This window comes from Lepisma saccharinum, chromosome 18 (assembly GCF_977018435.1).
Source record: "Lepisma saccharinum chromosome 18, izLepSacc3.1, whole genome shotgun sequence".
In the NCBI taxonomy this organism is placed as follows: domain Eukaryota; kingdom Metazoa; phylum Arthropoda; class Insecta; order Zygentoma; family Lepismatidae; genus Lepisma; species Lepisma saccharinum.
In genome coordinates, this window is record NC_139246.1 from 30820163 (window position 1) to 30846450 (window position 26288).

Sequence of the window (26288 nt, forward strand, 5' to 3'; positions counted from 1 at the left end):
GCTCTTGGTCCTATCGACATCCACAGGAAGCTGGTTGTTGTTTATGGAGACTCTGTAATGTCAGTGCAAATGGTGCGAAGGTGGTGCAAATCGTTTTCTGAAGGACAAACAAGCATATTCTATGAAGATCGGACCGATGGCCCGTCTGTGTCAGTGACGCAACATAGGTTGACAATGTGAATGCACTGGTTTTGTCCAACCGTCGAATCAAGGTTCGTGAAGCAGCCGCTGATTTGAACATTTCCGTCGGGACTGCACACAAAATCATCCACGAAAATTTGGGATACGTGATGGTTTCATCGTGTTGGATCCCACGACAACTCACTGCAGAACATCTCATGACGCGTATGACATGTTGTCTGGATTCTCTGACCCGGTACCACAACGAAGGGAACAACTTTCTCTCACGTATTGTGACTCAGGATGAGAGCTTCGTTCATCATTACACTCCAGAATTCAAACGGACGTCGATGGAATGGATTCAGCCGTAAGAAAAGTGTTCTTCGTTCCCTGGACCCCGAATATTTTGCAGATGGCTTTCAAAAACTTGTGCAACGATGGGACAAATGCTTGTGCCACCTTGGAAATTATATTGAATAGTGAGAAAGAACCATGCTACATGGTGCAACTTGATTTTTATCTGTAACTTAACAAATACATTTTTTTGCAACATAGGGAAACTTTTTCCTTGAACGACCCTCGCAGATTGTAAATATATGAACATGATAACAAAATACATAATTACCAATATTTTCTCAACAGTGTTGTGTATAGAAGTGGATTTTGCAATTAAATGATTATCTCATGTGACATTATGAATATTGTGAAGCAAAAATTCCTGTAATATACTTCCAATTGAAAACTTACATGTAAATATTCTAAACTACTTTGAATTGTTACAGTTTTTGAAGTATACTCATCTGTATTTGGTGTAAATCAGTAAGAGAATTAAGAGTGTGCCAGTTCACCCATAATTAGTACCCATGCAAAGTTTTTCACACAAGAAATTTATAATTATTTCTGCACGCACATTTCTGGTATCCTGCCCACTTTGGTCATTTGGAATGCCTGAAGCTCATTGCCTCCGCGAGATATACAGATAAGCGGATTGGCTACCTGGGAGCCATGTTGCTGCTGGATGAGAGGCAGGATGTCCATCTGCTTATTACAAATTGCCTGAAGAAGTAAGTCTTTAACAATTCTTCTTTTGTGCGTGTGTGTTGTTATACTTTGAAATAAAATTCTACAGTTACAGGATTCCCAGTGTAATGTCCTGCATAGGACTTTGCCCTTGCTCGTAACCGCTCGAGTTGTTGCATACTGCACTCATGGTAAATTTGTAAGAACCACTAAAAGTTACATAAAATAATCCTTTCACTATTCATAAAAGATATGTGTGCTATTATTTTATCCACATTCTACCAAAAATCAATGTTTCGTGGTTTTATTCTCATTTTGTCCCCATCCCTAATAATATGGTGTGATGTAATCTTTTCATGGAGTAGTGTATTCAGATATGTTCTAAGCCGTACTTGGTACGAGGCCTATTATTTTCATTAATTTAAGCACAATGGAAAACCTATTTTGATGATGTTTTTGTCGATTTTATACTATGGCAAATCTGTGATTTTTCATCTCGTATTTCGTACTAGTGTCATAATTTCTTTCGAGTTAAAGTACGTAACACCTACACCCACGCCCACCCACACCCACCCAAGCACACCCACACCAACTAAAAACCTACACCTACACCCAAACCCACCCACGCACACCCACACCCACCCACACAAATTTACTTCCGGTCTACGTCCGGTTTACTTCCGGTTTACTTCCGGTCTACTTCCGGTCTACTTGACTGACACATGTGGTTTTTTCTAGTTTTTATAAGTACATATATTTTAGCGGTTCAAACTCACACTTGCTACGAGGCCTATTGTTTTTTATTAATTTAACCACCGTGGAAAACCTATTTTGACGATGTTTTTGTCGATTTTATACTATTGCAAATCTGTAACTTTTTCACCTCACACTTGGTACGAGTGTCATAATTTCTTACGTGTTAAAGTACGCAACATTGCGATGGCTCGTAAGGTAAACTATTGCGCAATGTTTACGCAACAAGTTATTACGCAGACCCGTATCTAGCGTGTTGTTGGTTATGACGTAATGGGTGTCTTCTGATTGACTTACTGTTTCGGATGTTTTCATCCGCGCTTAGGTTACTTAAAGGGTTTTGGCATTACAGATCAGTTAGTATCTTGAGAGTGTTTGAAGACTACGGATGTGTTGTTGCAGTGTTAAAAGTTAAGTATTTAATTTATTTTAAAGCTACATACTATTTATTATTTTGAAGTTTAAAAAAGTGTATCAAGTGATTTTTTTCATAGTAATTTCGATCAGATTGAGTTACTTGTTGTCTCCGGAAATTCTGTATAAATAACATAGCTGAAAATTATATCGTAAAAGCTACAATTATTTTATTTTGAAGGATGTTCAAGTCGTTTTTCATACAGATTGAATTTGTACGAATTTGTATTTGTATTGAATTTTGTAATTTTTCCCGAGAAAATTTATATATCAATACCAGAGCTGAAAAAAATATTATAATTATAACTATTGTTTTTTAAAGTTACATTCCACCAATTATCGTAAGTTTAAAAGTGTTTTTTTAGTAAATAGAATCTTATTGAATTTTGAGTTGATTGTGCGTCTTATTGTTATTTACTTAAAACATATTTAAAAAAATGTCATCTACCAAGTTCATCGAATGTGTTATTTGTGGGAAATTAGTAGTGTAATTGATGCTATTACCATCTCGAGAAAGGAAGAGCTCCCCTCAAGCAGATTTGCTACACTTAAAACTAGCTTAACATGCCCACATGAACTTTTTGCTCAAGTGTGGAACCCTGCCTAATCCGAGATTTTTGTCAAAATGCCCTCAAATATTTTCTGAGAAAAGAAGAGCTCCCTGAGAAAGGAAGAGCTCCCTGAGAAAGGAAGAGCTCCCCGAGAAAGGATGAGCTCCCCCTCAAGCAGATTTGCTACACTTAAAACAAGCTCAACATGAGCAAATGAGCTTTTTGCTCAAGTGTGGAACCCTGTCTAATCCAAGATTTTTGTCAAAATGCCCTCTGAGAAATGATGAGCTTCTCAGATTGATTTGCTTATACTTAAAACTATGCCAAGTTCCCATATGATTTTATTGTTTATAGTGTGTTTTTTTTTCTGTCAAAATCCCAGGAATCTTGAAGTGATATTTATTGGGTTCTGAGAGCCAGTAGAGTGTGGTGCATGGTTTTTATTGCCCTGTAATCGGGAGGCTCGGGTTTGAATCCTGGTAAAATGTGAAGCCTCCCCTGATGGCAAAATGTTAATATTGTTGTCTTGTAAACAGGAGGTTTTTGGGTTTAAGTCCTCATAAAATGTGAAGCCTCCCCTGATGGCAAAATGTTAATATTGTTGTCTTGTAATCAGGAGGCTTTTGGGTTTGAGTTCTGATAAAATGTGTAAGATTGAAATACATGTTGCAAAATAATATCTCCATACGTGAGATTTTGAGAATAATTATTGCTAGTTGATATACAACTCCCAGATCTGAAAACCTGGTAAAAAGTGTTTTACAACAATATATTGTACAAAAACTGAATTTCTCAGTTTCCTTATTTTCTCATGTTTTATAACCACTCGCTCAATACAATAGGAGAAGAGCGGGTAAGCATAATTAATCGCTTGCATGTCTTGCCGGCACGCAAGAGATATAATCTACACAGCTAGAAGGGAACATTAATGATTTTTCTGTGCGATTCACTGAAGAGGCCATTAATCTTTCTGTGCGACATGTAAAAGTGTAACAAAGATCATTGAGATAAAGATACATATTTTCTGTGCAATAAAGATACACATTTTCTGACACAGTGGCAATGAACTGCCTTTCATGCTGAAACCAATTCTCATTCTGATAATACGAGCCTAGGCAAGACTTAGAGAATAATATGGCAGTTCAAAATCCAATTTTGTCTGTATTAGGGTCTCAGAACCCAGTAAAATGTGGATATATTCCATATGGAGAAGTGTTAATATTGCTGCATTGTAATCAGAGGCTTTGGGTTTGAGTCCTGATATAAGATTGAAATACATACAACTGCCCACACATGAGATATTCACTGCTAGCTGATGTACAGTTGAGGTTTGTGTGTTGTACAACAGCATAATAGAGCAAATATCTTCTAGAATTGCTCCGTGACTCTCTCATTTCTTACATCATAAACATATGATTTTTCACCTATGAGAATAACACTACATATGGTGTCATCAGGTAAAGCCTCATGGAATTCACAGATAATTTTAATGTTTGTCCTGTCATTAACCACAACTTGTTTCCTTTTTGAAGTGTTGATTACAAACATGGGTCTCTGTGCTTTGAATTCATCTGGTGTGTAATACATATCAGTATTGCCAGTAGTGACTCTTTTGTATGATGAAAATGCCTCATATAATTTGAGGAAATCATCCTTGGACATGTCTAAATTGTAATTTTCTCTAGGAAATACCTCATTTCTGCCATTTTTAAGATATATGTTCTTGATGTTGCAGTTATCAAATCTACTTGAATTTTTTTCCTGATTGTTGTGTCTTCCAGTCTGAAACAATACCACCACAAAATCAGGCATGTCATATTGTATGCTGGAGAATGAATTTGTAGCATCAAACTCATAATAAGTACCAGATGCGGGCTTCTGTACACATTGATATGTATAAAATTGCAGAGGAATCTGTGGATTTTTTATTATATCTGCTTTGTATTTAAGAGCATAACTGGCTTCATATTCAACAACCGGGATTCTTAGCTCCATAGTCTGAATAATGCATTTGCCTTCATCAGGTAGGGTATTAGGCAGAGCTTCTCCTGTAGGGTTTAATGTGCTGTACCTCATCAAAGCATTATTATCATTGGCAGCTCTTCTAAATGTGATTCTTAAACCACCCTTCCACATAATATCTTTGTAATCTGAGAAGAATCCTGGCAACAGGCGCATGGGGAACAGCACTGTGTGATTTTTAGATAATATTTTCTCACCAGCCTCAAATCCACCTATTTTGTAGTAAGAAGCCTCGGTTTTGGATAATTTTAGTGTGGCCAAAGCTGTGGAGGTAATGCCGGGATAATCCACTCTGTTTATAACAACGCCATGCTTTCTGATCTCAATTTCAGAGAACAGATGCGGCACAAAATTGTCTACCAATCTTATATTTGAATTTGCCGGATAATCTGTTCCATCGAGCTTTACAACATCAAATTTGATGTATAGATCTGCTCTGTGGGGGTGTATAAAGCCATCCCCTACATCAAGATCAACCTCAATCTCCGTATTGGGTTGATTTAAATTTGCAAATGTCCTCCTGTTTGGGGGGAATGATTGTAGCTCATAACTCTCAATATTTTCCATTGTATGTATTTTTATTTAAATATTAATCTCTATGATTGCAGTTGTTGTGGCTCCAGCAAAATCAACTAATTCTTCTTTTTCATTAGTGACCATCAATTCAATATTATCTATTCTATTATGGCACACAGGAAAATATAATGTTGGGGATGGAGTGTAGATGATTGGCTCCATAAATTCAGAATTAGGTTTGAATGTTGCAATGATGCCAGTTTGTTTGTGAGTGCCTATGCCATTTGATTTGGTGATCATACCCTCAGCCACATTACAGTGAATATTCAGAGTCTCTATGGCTAAGAATTTAGGTATATTCATAGCAGTGTGTTTGATGGCCGCTTCAAGTTTTGTGTTGTTCTCAAAGCCTAACAGCTCTCCTATAGTACCCAGATCCACTGTTTCTGTAACAGACACAATCTCTACTCTGTGAGTGACAGAATTTTGAGTTAATACTATACCTCTGGGTAATTGAGCATTTAGAGTGGACAGATTATACTGCCCTGGAGTGATGACAATTTTTTGATCCCCTACTGCAATTTTGTTGTTGTGGTGTGTAATATTAGGGATCAAGTACATGCCATAAAATGCTCTGAGAGCTATTGTTTTGGGATACACTATATCATCATGCAATTTGAGTTTCAATATTGAATTTTGGCTGGTGAGATGGAATACCCCCATGATGTTTCAAATACCACAAGGCCTTTTGAAAATTTTCAATTGATGGTTTATTTATTTGAGACATATATCTAAGAACAGATAAGCACAAATGTCCGCAATTAACATCTTTGAAATTTTGAACACGGGCATTATTGTAATAAAGATTAGCTGATTTTAGATATTTTATTAAATTTTCAGGTGGAACACCTCCAAATGAATCAAACACAAATGCCTCATTGTTTAAATATTTAAGATAACAAATCCAGTGAGTGCCCTGATTTTTGTACTTATCCAAATTAACAATGCCACACTCTTTGTTGAGTGGTTGCTCTGGTAAAGAATCAGACATGTAAACACCCCTAAAATTTTTGATGCCCAGTGGCTTGATTAAAGCTTCAATATCTTGGTTTGTAAGCGGCTCTTGTTTTTTTTAAACTTATTCATGGCTCTCTTAACACCTTTGCCTTGTTTCTCCATGGCCAGGTTATGGCGCCTCTGCTCATTTAATTCTGCCCTATTTTTCTTGGCATCTATTACTGTTTTTGCTATGGCAGCTGATCCCCCAGCCAAGCTCCCAACAGCCCCGAGAGCAGCTAAGATGGCCGGGATAGTAAATATGAAACCCCCCACATGTGATTTTTTTCTAGATTGCTGTAATTTTTTTAATTGGGGGGTACTAAGCAACAATTTCATACCATGCCCCTTTGCAAGACAAGAGCTTTTTTTCTTCCGCTGCTTTTTGGTTAAAAGACTATCAATAGTTTTAAGAGATTTAAGACCTGCATAAGGTATTTGATACATAACACCCTTGGCCTTCATTGTAGGTTTATTATATACATATTCACAGCCCCCACCCCAGTTTTTGTTCGGTGCTCATAGCTATGGTGGTTCCCAATGCTCCTATTCTCTCACTCAAAGAAGCATCTTTGCTTACAAATCTGCCAAATGCAGCTTCTTCTAATTTCTTGTCTGCAACATGTCTCTTGTCAAGATCAGAATGTGTGTTGTATGCTATGTCATGGTCTCTGCAAGCAGCATCTAGGGGATTAGCACCAGGATCCCCTCTGTTTAATCTATGCTCCAATTTTGTGCCTGGACCACAATACTGATAGCCTGGAATGTGTAGTTCAAATGGCAGCTTGTTTAAAATGTCATTAACCAGGCCCCGACCCTCAGAAATATTCCAAAATTTAGGTGGTAGAGTATTAATAATTTTTATGAGATATCCAATCCCCTTAGTGTCATTCACTATAAAATTAGACAATTTTGTGCTTATCATGTCCATAATTCAAACCTTTTCATTGTAAAAATTGTGGTTCCCAGCATTTTCCTCCCCAGCTATCACCAATAACCTATCTACAAGTTTCCTGACATCATCAACCCACACAAATTCTTTAGGCAGGGTGTTGTATTGTTTGATTCCACTGCCTGTCTTAATTTGTGACCATATGGGCTTGATTAAATTATTGTATTTTGCTCCACTGCTAGACTTGACTCTTTTTTGTGTGGGATCATTGTTCTGGTATAGAGCATCTGATTTTATTAATATTTCTTTGTAGTGCTCATAATCTTGATCTGTATAGCTGCCAGGCCTTTTCCTAGTCATCAGTTCCCACAACCCAGGTGTGCCGGATATTTAACAAAACCACCTCTTTGTCCAAGATGAGATTCTGAATATACAATAAGATCATCTCCCATAAATGTTACTCTGAAATTGCCAATTCTATGTATGATGCTACCATCAAGCTCTGTGTCAGCATATAGGCCAAAGACCTCATCTTTGTTGTCTTTAGGTGTGGTTAAATATTTTTGAGCAAGAAGACCCAATTCAATAGGATCCTGAGTAGCTTCAATTCTTCGAGGAGCAACAGGACTAGGTGTATGAATACTGGAAAGTGGGGTGATTGGATAATCTAATATGTTCCTTGCAGCTACAGGTACAAGCTCTGTGATCAAATTTTGATTTTGCTCTGTAACAGTTTTGATATTTTTACCTAATTCACTAATAGCATCAATGATGGGCTGTTCTGTTTGTTTGTGTTTTTCATAAATTCCCCGGTTCTCTGATTTCCATCCCTTAAATCTTTTTACAAGATAATCTCTTAATTTAAGATCATCAATTATTGGTCGTTTCATGGTTGTTTATATACGTCTCTACGTCTAGAAAATTGTTGATTTTATTTCTGTATTTGCCACTATTGGGTGTTCTTGTCATATCAATTGTGACAAACCCATAACTGTCCTGGTTCCAGCACCTGCTGCAAAACTTGGAAAAATCATTGTAGCTCAAGTCCCCACCTACATATTCATCGTGTATGTGTTTGAGGTTGGTATGATCTTGATGAAACACACATATAAAATTGCTGTTGTCTCGGATCAGCTGCTTTGGAATTTTAGAAAAAGTCTGTGCCAGGTAGAAGCAATCAATATTTTTGTGTCGGCCCTGTGTAAAGAAATTTCTAACCTTGTTTTGATTATCCAATATAATATCATCAAACACAACAACAGAATTATCGAGACATTCATGGAGTGGCTTAACATCTGGTTCAAAAGTGGCTATATCCAATCCATCATATAGCTTCATTAGCTGCTGATATTTTAATTGTTCCAAGCTCTTAGAGAAAACATACAAGTGCCTGTTTTTCCAGTCTAACCAGTTGGTTGCCAATAAAAAATTATCAACCATTAGTGTAGTTTTACCACAAGCAGATGGCCCAACAATAAGACATCTAATATTATCAGGCAGCAACTTGCCATTTCTCTTAATCTGCTGTTCAGGTTCTGGCAGCCTTTTTATAACATCCCAGGTGCTCATATTATCACTTTGTCTGCATCGATCCAGCTGTGTTCTGGGAGTCCTAGCCATTTGACAAGTAACTTGTTGCCTTTTCTGCGGATAATTTTTTCTATGAGATATGTGTCAGGCTGTTTAGTTTTACTGAGCTCTTGTTCATAGAACCGGCCTTTGAGAATTTCTCCTCAGTGGTCTTTTATTATATATGTGTTAAGGGTCCCAGGTTTAACTTGAACCACTGTAAATAATTCAGTGCTCCAGTTTCTTGTAAAGCCTCTTTTGAATAAGTGCTTATATTTGCTGATTCTTACTTGATCACCCACCCTGTATTTGGCCTTTCTTGTTGTTGGCTGGTATCTAGGATAATAAACAGTGCTTATCAATTTTAGCTCATCAGATGAAGTTACTTCAGAGGGTTTCATGTTGATTGTGGAATGGATTGAGTTGTTATATTTATGTAGAAGTTCTGGAAGAATATTAATCCATTTATAATTACCTTGGAGGGTAAATTGTTTATACATAAGATTTTTGAGGGTTTTGTTGAATCTCTCTACAATTGAGGCCTTGAGGTCACTGTAACTCGAATAATGTTTTATTGCCTGGCTTTTAATAAATTGTTGGAACACAGAATTATAAAATTCTTTGCCATTATCTGTTTGCAAATAGCGCGGTGATCTTCCACTCTGATTGATGATTGTCCTGATGGCTTCTGTAACACATGTTCCAGTCTTGGATTTGAGTGGCACAGCCCAGGCAAATTTTGAAAATGTGTCTATTACAGTGAGTAGATACTTGTAGCCCTTGTTGATTTTGTCTAAGTTTTTCAACTGTCCACTTGCCATCTCAATCAAGTCGCTCTGCCATAAATCATCTATGCCCTTTGTGACTACTGGTAGTCTCTTAAAATTATGTCTGGCCTGTCTGTGTAATTCATCAACAATAATTTTTCTAGACATAATATGAAAACAAGAATATTGCAACTATGGGGTGTTCAGCAGCTGAGACTGCAGGATTTTCTAAATATAATTTATCCCCTATTTGTATTTTAAATTCCAGAGAGCCATCATCTTCAGTATAGGTTGTTTCTAATGTATTGGGATCTGTAAAATCCTCTAACTCTACACTGGTGATTTTTATTTTGTTGTCAGCATTTGTTATTGATAAGGTAGGGTAGTGGTGTGCCTGTGGTTGAAGCCAATATTTGATCTTGATTGGTCTCAATGTGCCCCCAACAAAAAACTGGTAATAAAATTGTGCAGGGGATAGCATATATATTTTGCCACCTGGTGTAAATGGTGAATCATATTCTTTGTTGGGGATGCTGTACAATTCAAGAATTACTGTATGTTTTGGATTCTCGATTATGCCTGTTATTTCTTTTTCTGCTGTAAGCAATCTGCTTGTTACAGATTCAAGGTGCTCATTAATAGTCCTAACAATCTCATCGTGCCCAGGCTTGATTCTTATGTCCACAGCAAGTTTCTTGTATTGTTGCACAATCTCTTGAAGCTGGGTGGCAAAAACAGACAGAGCATTTGCTTGATTGGATTCCATGGTTCCTAGCTGTTGCTTGATATTAGCTACAATTTGTTGCAAATTTTCAACAACTGCCAATTTTGAATTTTGAGCAGTAAGATCATGGACCTGTCTTCTGATATCCTCAAACAGGGCATGCAGTTCATTAACATGTTGATTGGTTGGTAGAGTGGCCACTGTCTGAGTGAGATGTTTGATCTCTGTCTGGATATTCTTGATATCTTCTGATTTCAATATGCGATTCACTGCTCTCTTAATATTTTTAATTTCCTGTGATGTGGGCAGATTTGATACTGTATTTTGCAAAAATTCAAGTGCCAATTTTACATTGTTTAATTCAGAAGCATCAGCCACATTTTGCATAGCATTTTGGAGCAGGGCTATATCTGCCTGAGAGGGTGTTGATTGTTGTAAAATTTCAAGTTTTGTTTGGATATCATCGATCAAATGATGAAAATGAGATAGTTCAGATTCAGTGTTGAGGTTTTCAAGCTTTGTGATTTCGTGCTGGACACTGACAAGTGTGTCTACAATACCAGGCAAGCGAGATTCTAGAGATTCTTGTACATTTGCCAAATCACTTTGCACTGCTGCTATTGTACCTTCAAGATGGGTTATGGTACTTTGAATTTTTCCAAAATCTTCATATGTTTCAAGTTGCAGCTTGATGTTTGCAACACTCCGAGTTATTGCACTCAAAGCATCAGAAGATGGCAAATTGTTCATAAAATTTTCAAGTGTCTCAATTTTTTGTTTAACCTTGGCTATGGCATTGTTCAAGGGGTCCAGATTAGGTATTTGGAGTGATTGAATCTGTTCTTTTAGAGTGGAAATCACTAGATCAAAATCTTCTTGTGACTTTATGCTTTTGACAATTGTTTGGAGCTGTGCCTGGACATTATTTATCTGCTCTTCCAATTGTTGTTTCAATTGCTCAGAGTTGGTGGCCTGGGTCTTAAATTTGGCTTGAAGAGCTGCTACAGCTTCTTCCAAACTTTGAAAATTATCTAATGTGGCCAGATCAGTATATTTTTGAAGCAACAATTTGAGTTCAGAATCAATTTTAAGAAGAGGGTCCATGCATTGTGATTGTAAATTTGTAATTTCTAGTTGAAGACTGGCATTGAGTGTGGTTTGTAAAGCTTGTAAATCACTTCTTAATTTCTTGACTCTGACATCAAGCATCAGAATCTCATCACTGTGATCTTCATGTCTTGTATGGCCAAATATATCATTAGGCATTTTTGTTTTAATGGTTATTTATTATTGAATATCTGATTCTTAATTCTATAAAGAAAGGTATAAGCTTGTCATATGATCCAGGGACCTCAATATATAAGCAGTCACCAGCAGAAACAGTATATACAGTGCCAGAAATCATGTTTGAGTGCTTAATTCTGTAAATATTTCTCCCTACTGAAATCTTGACATCACCCTCAGGGGTTGTAATAAATTGCAATTGCCCACCTACAGGTAATTGGTAATGATTTAAATTATTGTTAAATATGTACAATATTTTACCTGTTTCATCATCAACATCTGTAAGTATGCTGTTCAGATGAATAATTAACAAGCCACTCAGCTTAGATATCATATCAGGAGAGGGTTGTGGTGTTGGCAGGTCCATAATAGCCTGTTTTTTGAACCCAAATAAGTTCATAGGCATAGTTATTTATTTCAAATCATGCTCTGTGTTTGGGCATTGTTTCCCACTTTTCAAATCACAATGACCCCATGGTAGAGTATGTATGCCACATGATAAAATACATCTCTTATCATCATGTGGGTCCAGAGCCACTTTTCTTACAATATTGCTAGTCAACAAGTGATCCTCACTCTGAATTCTATTTTCTGATGTTTTGATTAAATTCTGGGATTTGAGGCAATTTTTATAATCTTCAAATTCAAGATCTTTTTCCACAGTTACTTTGCCAATGCCCTTGGCCTTTTTGGCAGCAACACCACTACATGTTTTAAAAGTGTACATCTTGGCACTTAACCCAGCAAATTCCACAATAACATCACCAAGTGTCTCATCTTTTAACTTGCCAGGCACCTTTTTGTTGTGGTGGTGTTGAATCTTTGTATGTTCACTGGTATCAAAATATTCAAGCAATTCAGGCCGTAACATATCTTGATAAACATCTTCTGTTTTAATATCAAGAATAAAACTATCCGTATCCATGTACATCAATTTTATATTATCACCATAAAAAAGTTTCAACTTATCATAATACAATATTAACATACGTAATTTGGACAATTCCAATATCGAAGCCCCTACATAAATAGGTTTATCAAACTTAATCTTTGTTTTCTTCATGTTGAAGAGTGCCATGTGCTCATCATAAATTCTTCTATAATTGAAGTTGGGCTTTGCAACCAATTTTTTGCTCCGGCTGGGGTCAGTAATTATTTTAACATCGGTATGTTTTCTGACATTTTCAATAGTTTTGCCATACACTGAATTCACCATCAATTTAAACAAGCCCTTATCAAATTGGCTCTTTGCAGATGTTCGAAGCTCTGTGTTTGTATCAATATATGGTTTCAACCATTCTGAGTGCCTGAACCTCAAAACTTTGCCAATTTTGGTCACTTGAACACCATGTTTCATCAGGAACTGGAGGTTTTTGTAATATACGACATAATCCTGTTTCGGCTCCAGGGTCATCATGAGCTTCTTCTGTTTAGAGCCAGGTGAGCACTGAACCTCGGGAATTGGGGGCAGATCAGAAAATTTATTGTGCAAATCATCTGGAATTGTCAGATCAACCTCTAAGAAGAGGCCATAGTTACTGTCATCAAAGTCCTGAAGATCCTCAATGTTGAAATTTTCAACCCATTCAAGCCCTGCATATGGCAATTTTTGCGTCATGGCATGACCATAGAGGCTGTTTGCATCTACATACAGTATATAATTTGATGGCAGTGCTGGATCATAATCAGGCATATATTTGTTATTTGCTCTGGCATATCTCTGGGAACATTGCACCATCCCTCCTCTTATACATTTCTCCATAAACAGATACGTATCTTGATCTTTGATCAGATCCAATGGCTTTTTGGTGTTGAAAAACATTGCGGCCCATGCTAGGCCCGGGGCACTGAAAAAATACATTGGATCCAGTTTATAATTTTGCATGGAAGATTTTCTGAATGCCTGCAATATATCAGCTAAGAGAGCCACATCAAGTTTTAAATAAGCCATGTGATAATCACCAAATGTCTGGCATTTTAAATTGTTCCACATCAATTGGGCATGGTGATAATCATCATCAGTGATTCCAGATCCTCTGATTTTGCTGTAAAACTCTTGTTTTGGGGGCAGGGAACACTCATCAAATTTAGAAAAATCTGTAACATAGTCATATGGATATACACCCTTCCGCCTAATTAATTTCAGGTCCTGATTTGGAAACAAGGCACGTGTGATTTTGAATTGATCATCAGATAATTGAGTGGTCAGTGTAGCCAGGCTAGCAGATAAAATTCTGTATGAATCAAGAAATCTTAATTGAATAGAAACACCATTAACTTTAATTATCTTGCTAATAGATATATATTTCTCATCATTTTCAGCTAAAATATTTAAATTCTGCTTCTCAAACCCCTCGTACCTGATCAAATGATGAAAATCATAATTGGATGCTCCATGGCAAAATACAGGGACAAATTTTGGTCTCTTGATCTGAATATTACAGCTATTACACAGGGCCATTTTAAATTTACCATTTGTATGGGAATGGTGTTTCACCTTGATATTTGTATCTGAAAATTCAGAATCACATACCGGGCATTTTTCTGCATTGTTGAAATCCTCAATCTGATCCTCTGTTAAAGGCAACATAGGTTTTGATTTTAATAAAATATTAGATGCTATGTCACGGCACTCATTTTCTATTCTATGTTCAAATTCTTTGATGGCATTTGGTCCCATGTATAAGTGTGGCTCACTAGCTACACCATCCCGTATAACTATATAACAAAAACTGGAAGGTTCATGTAGCTGGTATGGTGTAATTGAGGATTCTTCAGGATCTGGATTGCAGAATGCAAGAGGTTTGAGATTTGATTCAAAATCACAGACAATATATGCTGGGTGTTCCAACAAGGCTTCAAACTTTTTGAATTTGCAATTTTCACTTGGATTGGGCATCACCATATGAACAGGTTTATGGTTTTTACAGTATTTTAGATGCTCAATTAACTTGTTTTTGGCAATTTCTGCATTTTTTTCACGAACCCCATTTACCATTTTTTGACCATCAAATACAGTTAAACATCTTCTGCACAACTTAAATATTCTATTAGATTTGTCTAGTTGTGTTCTCACTAAAGCTTCAAGATTATGTATCAGAGTGTAATGATATGTACCATCCCCTTCAATTAAGAGCAAATCAATCGGAACAGCAGATTCATCATCAATTGTACTGATTCTGAGAGGTGCTATCAAGCAATTGCCAGTGGAACAAATAAATACATTAATAGATAATTGTTTGCCATTGATATGCCTAGCCTTTTTTTCAAATTTATCAATATTCTGAACAGACATTGGATATTCTAAACCTTCCATTGCATCATCAAAAATATGTTCATATTGTTTGTAATAAGTTATTCTCTGAGGATTCCTTGAAACTGGAAACAAAGCAGCTAAAATACACCACAAAAAGCATTTCTGGTCGGTATTTTCTATGTTAACCACGGCTTGTTTGTTTTTAATATTGGCAGGTAATGGCAAATATGTAGATCCTTGTAATGGGCTGAATTCAGAAATAGTAACATATAACTTGTGTGGAGAGCCGCATAGGGTCCATCCAGACTCTTTTGCTGCAAATTCAGAGTGTTTAATATTCAATTGATCTATCAACCTGCTTATTATTGTGTCCGAATTTGCATTTGAATATACCGGTACAGTTTCTGTTATGTGGGGCTGTGTAAATTTTGTGCCGTTTGGTTTCTTATATTGTACAAACAATTTGAGGGAGAGCTTATAAGAGCCATTTTGTGCATTTAGAATTGCCTGCAGATCAGAATTTTTACTGTTCAAAAAATTATTAATACCACATCTTGGCTCTGATACAAACCGATAATCTCTTAATTGGCCGTTAAAACTGCTACGGATAGGTGGTGTATAGCGTGGCTGTTTTGCAGGTCCAGCATTAACAGGTGTTTCATGTTTCCTTTTCAGACCAGATGTAGATGGTTGTTTTGATGACTGTGCAGAGCAAGTACTTTTATGTTTATATGTGAAATATTCCATGTTGTATTTTCTATGGCATTTGGGGCATATTTTTGTGGGAGTTCTGCATTTGTCTGGGTTACAAATCTTTTGGTGTCTGGCCCAATTAGAGCTAAATATATTTTTATGGCATTGGTCACAATATTTTTGACTTCGCATTTTTGTTGTTGTTTATTATATACAATTTCCTGGGATTCAAATCAAAACTCTATGCTGGATAAAAATATCAGCTGGGTTCAGCACTGTGCTTTGTGTGTGTGTGTATGTGTGTATGTGTGTATACACTTAATATTTTTGGCTTTGGTATTTATATACAATTTCCTGGGGTCCAAATCAAAAACTCTATGCTTATCTTATGACAGGTTGTAAAGCCAATAGCCCACAAGTAGAAAAAGAGAATAAATATTCATTCACACTGACCTTCCGCAAATACCTGCACAGACATGCATGTCCTAGAATGGCAATAACCCAGCGCTGAGTATTATGTATTGATTTTTGTATAACAAGCTGGGATAGATATATGCCTGACTCTAAATATGAGTGGATTACAACAAACAAGCTAGATGTTAGGCAAAATATTGTTCAATATATATTTAATATTCATATTAAATCAAACAGGCCTATAAATATGAGAAGCACTGTAACAACACATCTGTTCTCCTCAACCACTCTCACAATACTGGCTGATGCAATACTCGGGAATTTCTGTAAGTACTGGCGCTGAGGAGAAACATGCAAAACAAAAATCAATACTACCGTCTCGGGAATTGTACACACTAACACAGAGGGGAATTACTTGAAACATGCAAACATATAATATAAGAAATAAGAGAGTCAAGGAGCAATTCTAGAGGGTCTCTGCATATTACATTGTTTTAATATTGGATATGCAAGTTGAGGCTGGGGTCCAATTAAACTTAAACTGGAAGTAAATATGTGTGTATATGGGTGTGTGTGTGTGTGTGTGTGTGTGTATAGCTTTTTGGCTTAATTTCTGGTGTGGCCAAAAAAATATCAATTTTTGACAAGTTTATGGACAACAATCTGGCTGATGCAATTTTTGTAAGTATAAGCAAATCAATCTGAGAAGCTCATCATTTCTCAGAGGGCATTTTGACAAAAATCTCGGATTAGGCAGGGTTCCACACTTGAGCAAAAAGCTCATTTGCTCATGTTGAGCTAGTTTTAAGTGTAGCAAATCTGCTTGAGGGGAGCTCTTCCTTTCTCGGGGAGCTCTTCCTTTCTCGGGGAGCTCTTCCTTTCTCAGGGAGCTCTTCTTTTCTCAGACAATATTTGAGGGCATTTTGACAAAAATCTCGGATTAGGCAGGGTTCCACACTTGAGCAAAAAGCTCATGTGGGCATGTTAAGCTAGTTTTAAGTGTAGCAAATCTGCTTGAGGGGAGCTCTTCCTTTCTCGAGATGGTAATAGCATCAATTACACTACTGAAATTCATCTCCAAAACTAATATTAGCAAACATAGGGCAAGATGTAGCGAAACAGGTTCAACAATAAATCGTTCGTTACGTACTAAGCCTTGTACTCAATGTGGAAAAATAATTAGCATTACTAATTTAAGTAAACACATGAAAATTTGCAAGACAACAACCGGATATGGAACATTGAAAAGAAAAAGTGATCATCCTGAAACTGAAGCTTCTACTTCCAAACAAATTAAGATGTGAAATAACCAAAATCCGATTAGATCTGCATTCAACAACCAACTCCTGGATTTTCTTTTTACTTGGAAACCAGGCTGTGATATTTCTAGTATTTTGAGTGAAATTAAAACATATATCATAAATATTTTGAAAAATAAACTGGAAAACAACTCCATAAAAGTATGTGTTGATCTAATCTGTAAATATAAGAAAACCGATGGTACAAGAAATATTTTTGTTCACAAAACGAAAAACCAAGTTCTTTATTTGGCAGATATTGATAATTTGAATGTTTTTTATTCTAATCTTACTAGTGAATTGATTAGGAAACATGATGAATTCGAGGCTAAGGGATCAGGTTGGTCTTTATGTAGAAGTCCTCACAGATTAATCGCTTATGTAAACAAATTTACACCTTTTTCTGCTTCGAGCTACGTTCCACTTCCGGTAGAAATTCAGCATAAGAGAGCCGTGCTGAACATTCATAACACTGACAATAAGTGTTTTATGTGGTGCATTTTAGCGGCGCTTCACCCGGTTCATTGGATAGATCATCCGCAACAGGTTAGTCACTATAAGAAGTATATCGATGAGATTGAATATGCTATGACTGGCATCGAATACCCTGTTGCTATTTCTGACATAACAAAGTTTGAAAACAGGGCACGAAATGGAGAGGGAAAACGATTAGCTATAAATGTATATTCGTATACTTCAGTTAATCATTTTGTGCATCCTGTTAGGATAACTAATATTGTTGATGACGAAGCCATGGAAATCTGCTTCTCATCATTACACGCTAATTCGTTCACTCTTCCGCTTGGTCAGAAGCCAAACAATCAAGTTTTGTGCACACATCGAAGTTTGTCCAAGGTGTTTAACCGTATTCGACGATCATGATCAACGTAATTACCAATATTTCAAAAATCAAGAAATTGCCAAACAAAAACTTGCTGAACATAAAGTCTACTGTGGAGTCAACAGACCAGCTCGCATGTTAATGCCCAAAGTAAATGAATTCGAAGAATTTAAAATGCACAAGGCCTTGTTGGAACATCCAGCTATTATCATCGCAGACTTTGAGGCTTTTCTCAAACAATTGTCTTATTAGGATCCAGATGCCGAATTTTCTTCTACAACACCGTACCACTTTCATGATCCAAATAGTTTTGGATATGTTGTTGTTTGGCAGGATAGAATACATAAACCATATATATATATCACGGACCGAATGTTATTGAACTTTTTTTAAAAAAATGGTGGAGGTGGTTGAGAAAATTGGCAGCCTCTTATGCCAATCGAAATCAATGCTTCCATTATCTAGTGATGAACTTCTATCTTACAATAACATTGAAACGTGTTCGGTGTGTGATCAACATTTCACGGATGAGAATCGGAAAGTATTTCACCATAATCATTTCACCGGAAACTACATTAGTGGAATCTTGCTCAAAACGAAGAACGTTATATTTCAATAAGTAAGAAAGTTAAAATTCCATTAACGAATGAAATCATAGAGATGAGATTCTCTTAGATTCCTATCGGCAAGTCTCGATGCTTTAGCGAGTAAACTTACTGACGAACAATTTAAAATTACAAAAGCTAGTTTTCCCAACATTCACATAGAACTGATTAAATGTAAAGGCATTTATCCTTACGAATATGTAACCCATGAATCTAAATTTGACGATGACACTCTCCCACCTCAAAAAGAATTCTTCAGTCAACTGAAAAAAAAACGGAATTACGAATGAAGAATACGAACATGCGAAATTAATATGGAAGGAATTGAGATGCAATACTCTTGGCGATTATCACGATGGTATCTCAAATTAGACGTAACAATACTTGCTGATGTTTTTCAGGTATTCAGAAGAACAGCAATAAATATTTATAAATTAGATCCAGCACACTTCTACAGTCTTAATGGCTTTGCGTTGTCTGCTATGTTGCTCCAGACCAGGATCAAGTTGGAATCGATTTCGGATGTGGACATGTTACTTTTTATAGAAAGGGGGATACGTGGGGGGATGATGCAATGCTCGCAGAGATACGCTAAGGCAAACAATATTCACATGTCTGAGAATCAATACGATGCACATTGATCATCGAATTACATATTTTACGCTGACGTAAACAATCTCTACGGATTCGCAATGATACAAAAACTTCCATACGGAGGATTCGAGTGGATAGATCCCATTTCAATTGATATTAATAATTTCGACGATCGTGAATTTGGTCTGTTCATTGAGGTAGACATTGAATTTCCAAATAATTTGCATGATACTTTTTCCGATTTACCTCCGGCTGCCGAAATTAAATGTCCACATGATTCTAATCAAAGCAAGCTTATCTTAACTCTGGAGAGAAAAAAGACATATGTCGTCCACTACAAGAATCTCCAGTTCTTAATTGGGAAGGGTGTTCATGTAGTAAATGTAAGAAGAATTCTCAAGTTCAAACACTCTTCATGGCTAAAATCTTATATTGAGACAAACAGGAGATTCAGAACAGCTTCCATTTCAGAATTAGATAACGATTTTTATAAACTAGTAAATAATGCCGTTTATGGAAAAACGATAAAGAACGTCAGAAAGCAAGTAGACATAAAATTGGTTTCAGATAACAATAAATGTAGAAAATTGGTATCTGATCCTAGATTCAAATCGCGAAAAATTTACAACGAGAATTTGACAATTTTTAATCTAGATATAAAATTGATAAAATTCAGAAAACGTATTTACGTTGGTGCAACAGTCCTTCACTTGTCGAAACTTCACATGTTCGAATTTCATTATAATATTATGAAACCCTTCTATAATGATAAGCTGTCAATTTTGTACATAGACACTGATAGTTTTATTTATGACATACAAACACCTAACCTCTACGAAGATTACAAACATCCTTCCATGCTTGGGTATTTCGACACTTCTTCCTACCCTCAACCCAACAGATTTGGAATTCCTACCCACAACAAGAAGGTTCTCGGTAAGTTCAAAGATGAATGTAACGGTGATATTATTGTTGAGTTTGCTGGTTTGCGTTCGAAGATGTATACATTCAGAACAGAGAGCAGCGTCATGAAGAAAGCAAAAGGAACGTGCAAAGATACCGTGGAAAACAAACTAACATTCCAGGATTAAATTGATTGCCTTTCTTCACAGTCGAGGATACTTCGAGAGGATAATAGAATACAAAGCTCAAACAATGAAATTACAACGAATAAAAAAAAAAGTAGCCCTGGATCCACACGACGACAAGAGGTGTATTCTCGAGTGTGGAATCCATACTTTGCCTTGGGGACACTTTAGTTTAGAAGTTAATAATAATTGCAGTCAACACATGTGAAAAAAAAAATAAACCTAACATCAAACCAAAACTTTGAAAATAACAAAAAATCTACACGTAGTATAATTTTTTTATATATTTTATTGAGTCTAATACTTTAAAGTAAATAACTAACTAAGTAACTAACTCTCTAGCATTCTTAAACCCGAAGGTTCATGGCTGCAGCAACACTGGCCTTCCATCTTTCCCTATCTTGAGCAAGATCTATATACTATTTTCCAACCCTACCGATTTCCCTTAGGTCCATCTCAACGTTGTCCCTCCATCTTCATCTTGGCCTTCCTACAGGTCTCTTACCATCAGGACGGAAAATATGAACAGCGAATGAACGATATCGTTTAAAGCAACATTCAAACTTTGATATAGGAACGATAGAACGTACTGTCATCCTCATCTTCACGATTAGTCAAACGTAGCATTCATTCGCTGTTCATATTTTCCATCCTTAAATTCTAATAATTATGTATTTTATCTAACAATACATTAAATTAAATACCAAGCATTATTGGAAGCAATTCTCAAAACATTATTCTAAAATATTAACATTATAATAGGTGTTGTTGCATAGCCATTTCAGTCTTCAAACTGCTTCCAACGCCTTCTGCTTTCTTTTCAATAAAATCTAAGTTATGTGCTGTTCAATTTACGGTGCTAGCATGTCTCACTACTACACAAAAAATCCTACAGAAGATTATTTTTCCTGGAGGTCTGAGACTCACCAAAACCATATAATACTAACTATCCTCATCGTTGCGATGTTAAAAGAAACATGAGTATGTGTAAATAAAAAAAATATTCTCTCTTATTAAATTCATTTTATTTACTTTAAAGTCTTAAACTCAATAAAACAAATAGAAAATTAGACTATATGTAGATTTTTTGTTATTTTCAAAGTTTTGGTTTGATGTTAGGTTTATTTTTTTTCACATGTGTTGACTGCAATTATTATTAACTTCTAAACTAAAGTGCCCCCAAGGCAAAGTATGGATACCACAATCTAGAATACACCTCTTATCGTCGTCTGGATCCAGGGCTACTTTTTTTATTCGTTGTAATCTCATGGATTGAGCTTTGTATTCTATTATCCTCTCGAAGTATCCTCGACTGTGAAGAAAGGCAATCAATATAATCCTGGAATGTTAGTTTGTTTTCACGGTATCTTTGCACGTTCCTTTTTCTTTTTTCGTGACGCTGCTCTCTATTATGAATGTATACATCTTCGAACGCAAACCAGCAAACTCAACAATAATATCACCGTTACATTCATCTTTGAACTTACCGAGAACCTTCTTGTTGTGGGAAGGAATTCCAAATCTGTTGGGTTGAGGGTAGGAAGAAGTGTCGAAATACCCAAGCATGGAAGGATGTTTAAGATCTTCGTAGAGGTTAGGTGTTTGTATGTCATAAATAAAATTATCGGTGTCTATGTACAAAATTGATAGCTTATTATTATAGAAAGGTTTCATAATATTACAAAGAAATTCGAACATGTACAATTTCGACACAATTCGAGAACTGTTGCGCCAACATAAATAGGTTTTCTGAATTTTATTAATTTTATATCTAGATTAAAAAGTGTTAAATTCTCGTTGTAAATTTTTCGCGATTTGAATCTAGGATCAGATACCAATTTTCTACATTTATTGTTATCTGAAACCAATTTTATGACAATATGCTTTCTGACGTTCTCCATCGTTTTTCCATAAACGGCATTATTCATTAGTTTATAAAAATCTTTATCTAATTCTGAAATGGCAGCTGTTCTGTATCTCATGTTGGTCTCAATATAAGATTTTAACCATGAAGAGTGTTTGAACTTGAGAATTCTTCTTACATTTACCACCTGAACACCCTTCCCAATTAAAAACTAGAGATTCTTGTAGTGGACGACATATCTCTTTTTTCTCTCCAGAGTTAACATAAGCTTGCTTTGATTAGAATCATGTGGACATTTACTTTCGGAGCCGGAAGTAAATCGGAAAAAGTATCATGCAAATTATTTGGAAATTCAATGTCTACCTCAATGAACAGACCAAATTCACGATCGTCGAAATTATTAATATCAATTGAAATGGGATCTATCCACTCGAATCCTCCGTATGGAAGTTTTTGTATCATTGCGAATCCGTAGAGATTGTTTACGTCAGCGTAAAATATGTAATTCGATGTTCGATGTGCATCGTATTGATTCTCAGACATGTGAATATTGTTTGCCTTAGCGTATCTCTGCGAGCATTGCATCATCCCCCCACGTATCCCCCTTTCTATAAAAAGTAACATGTCCACATCCGATATCAATTCCAACTTGATCCTGGTCTGGAGCAACAAAGCAGACCACGCAAAACCAGGAAGACTGTAGAAGTATGCTGGATCTAATTTATAAATATTTATTTCTGTTCTTCTGAATACCTGAAAAACATCGGCAAGTATTGTTACGTCTAATTTGAGATATCATCGTGATAATCGCCAAGAGTATTGCATCTCAATTCCTTCCATATTAATTTCGCATGTTCGTATTCTTCATTCGTAATTCCGTTTTTTTTTCAGTTGACTGAAGAATTCTTTTTGAGGTGGGAGAGTGTCATCGTCAAATTTAGATTCAGGGGTTACATATTCGTAAGGATAAAAGCTTTTACGTTTAATCAGTTCTATGTTTATGTTGGGAAAACTAGCTTTTGTAATTTTAAATTGTTCGTCAGTAAGTTTACTCGCTAAAGCATCGAGACTTGCCGATAGGAATCTAAAAGAATCTAGAAACCTCATCTCTATGATTTCATTCGTTCCTGGAATTTTAACTTTCTTAATTATAGAAATATAGCTTTCTTCGTTTCGAGCAAGAATATATATTTTTTGCGTATCGTATCCATGATTCCTATTTAAAAAATGAAAGTCGTAATTAGATCCATTGTGAAAAAATATTGGCACGAATTTAGACTTGTGGATTTTGAGGTTGCAGGTGTTACAGATTCAACTAATGTAGTTTCCGGTGAAATGATTATGGTGAAATACTTTCCGATTCTCATCCGTGAAATGTTGATCACACACCGAACACGTTTCAATGTTATTGTAAGATAGAAGTTCATCACTAGATAATGGAAGCATTGATTTCGATTGGCATAAGAGGCTGCCAATTTTCTCAACCTCCTACACCATTTTTTTTTAAAAAAAAGAGTTCAATAATATTCCGTCCGCGATATATATATGGTTTATGTATTCTATCCTGCCAAACAACAACATATCCAAAACTATTTGGATCATGAAAGTGGTACGGTGTTGTAGAAGAAAATTCGGCATCCGGATCCCAATAAGACAATGATTTGAGAAAAGCCTCAAAGTCTGAGATGATAATAGCCGGATGTTCCAACAAGGCCTTGTGCATTTTAAATTCTTCGAATTCATTTGTTTGGGCATTAACATGCGAGCCGGTCTGTTGACTACACAGTAGAATTTATGTTCAGCAAGTTTTTGTTTGGCAATTTCTTGATTTTTGAAATATTGGTAATTACGTTGGCCACGATCGTCGAATACGGTTAAACACCTTGGACAAACTTCGATGTGTGCACAAAACTTGATTGTTTGGCTTCTGACCAAGCGGAAGAGTGAACGAATTAGCGTGTAATGATGAACAGCATCGTCAGCAATGAGAAGCAGAATGATTTCCATGGCTTCGTCATCAACAATATTCGTTATCCTAACAGGATGCACAAAATGATTAACTGAAGTATACGAATATACTTTTATAGCTAATCGGTTTCTTTCTCCGTTTCGTGCCCTGTTTTCAAACTTTGTTATGTCAGAAATAGCAACAGGGTATTCGATGCCTGTCATAGCATATTCAATCTCATCGATATACTTCTTATAGTGACTAACCTGTTGCGGATGATCTATCCAATGAACCGGGTGAAGCGCCGCTAAAATGCACCACATAAAACACTTATTGTCAGTGTTATGAATGTTCAGCACGGCTCTCTTAACCTGAATTTCTACCGGAAGTGGAACGTAGCTCGAAGCAGAAAAAGGTGTAAATTTGTTTACATAAGCGATTAATCTGTGAGGACTTCTACATAAAGACCAACCTGATCCCTTAGCCTCGAATTCATCATGTTTCCTAATCAATTCACTAGTAAGATTAGAATAAAAAACATTCAAATTATCAATGTCAGCAAATAAAGAACTTGGTTTTTCGTTTTGTGAACAAAAATATTTCTTGTACCATCGGTTTTCTTATATTTACAGATTAGATCAACACATACTTTTATGGAGTTGTTTTCCAGTTTTTTTTCAAAATATTTATGATAGATGTTTTAATTTCACTCAAAATACTAGAAATATCACAGCCTGGTTTCCAAGTAAAAAGAAAATCCAGGAGTTGGTTGTTGAATGCAGATCTAATCGGCTTTTGGTCATTACACATCTTAATTTGTTTGGAAGTAGAAACTTTAGTTTCAGGATGATCACATTTTCTTTTCAATGTTCCATGTCCGGTTGATGCCTTGCAAATTTTCATGTGTTTACTTAAATTAGTAATGCTAATTATTTTTCCACATTGAGTACAAGGCTTAGTAGGTAACTAACGATTTATTGTTGAACCTGTTTCGCTACATCTTGCCCTATGTTTGCTAATATTAGCTTTGGAGATGAATTTCCCACAAATAACACATTCGATGAACTTGGTAGATGACATTTTTTTAAATATGTTTTAAGTAAATAACAATAAGACGCACAATCAACTCAAAATTCAATAAGATTCTATTTACTAAAAAAACACTTTTAAACTTACGATAATTGATAGAAAGTAACTTTAAAAAACAATAGTTATAATTATAATATTTTTTCAGCTCTGGTATTGATATATAAATATTCCCCAAAAAAATACAAAATTCAATACAAATACAAATTTGTACAAATTCAATCTGTATGAAAAACGACTTGAACCTCCTTCAAAATAAAGTAATTGTAGCTATTTCGATATAATTTTCAGCTATGTTATTTATACAGAATTTCCGGAGACAACAAGTAACATCTGATTTCATCAAAACTCAATCTGATCGAAATTACTATGAAAAAAATCACTTGATACACTTTTTAAACTTCAAAATAATAAATAGTATGTAGCTTTAAAATAAATTAAATACTTAACTTTTAACACTGCAACAACACATCCGTAGTCTTCAAACACTCTCAAGATACTAACTGATCTGGAATGCCAAAACCCTTTAAGTAACCTAAGCGCGGATGAAAACATCCGAAACAGTAAGTCAATCAGAAGACACCCATTACGTCATAACCAACAACACGCTAGATACGGGTCTGCGTAATAACTTGTTGCGTAAACATTGCGCAATAGTTTACCTTACGAGCCATCGCAATGTTGCGTACTTTAACACGTAAGAAATTATGACACTCGTACCAAGTGTGAGGTGAAAATATTACAGATTTGCAATGGTATAAAATCGACAAAAACATCGTCAAAATAGGTTTTCCACGGTGGATAAATTAATAAAAAACAATAGGCCTCGTAGCAAGTGTGAGTTTGAACCGCTAAAATATATGTACTTATAAAAACTAGAAAAACCCACATGTGTCTGTCAAGTAGACCGGAA

General features: G+C 35.8%; 1 protein-coding gene across 1 annotated transcript in view; it reads left to right on the top strand.

Moving 5' to 3' along the window:
- The first annotated feature begins 1101 nt into the window (after positions 1-1101).
- The window catches only part of LOC146002191 (AP-1 complex subunit gamma-1-like), a 35992-nt gene continuing 10805 nt past the window's right edge, over positions 1102-26288 (top strand). Inside the window, exon 1 of the mRNA XM_083139908.1 lies at positions 1102-1184. Coding sequence (XP_082996034.1) covers positions 1126-1184 — 59 coding nt within the window. The 5' untranslated portion in view covers positions 1102-1125. The remainder of the gene's footprint in view (positions 1185-26288) is intronic.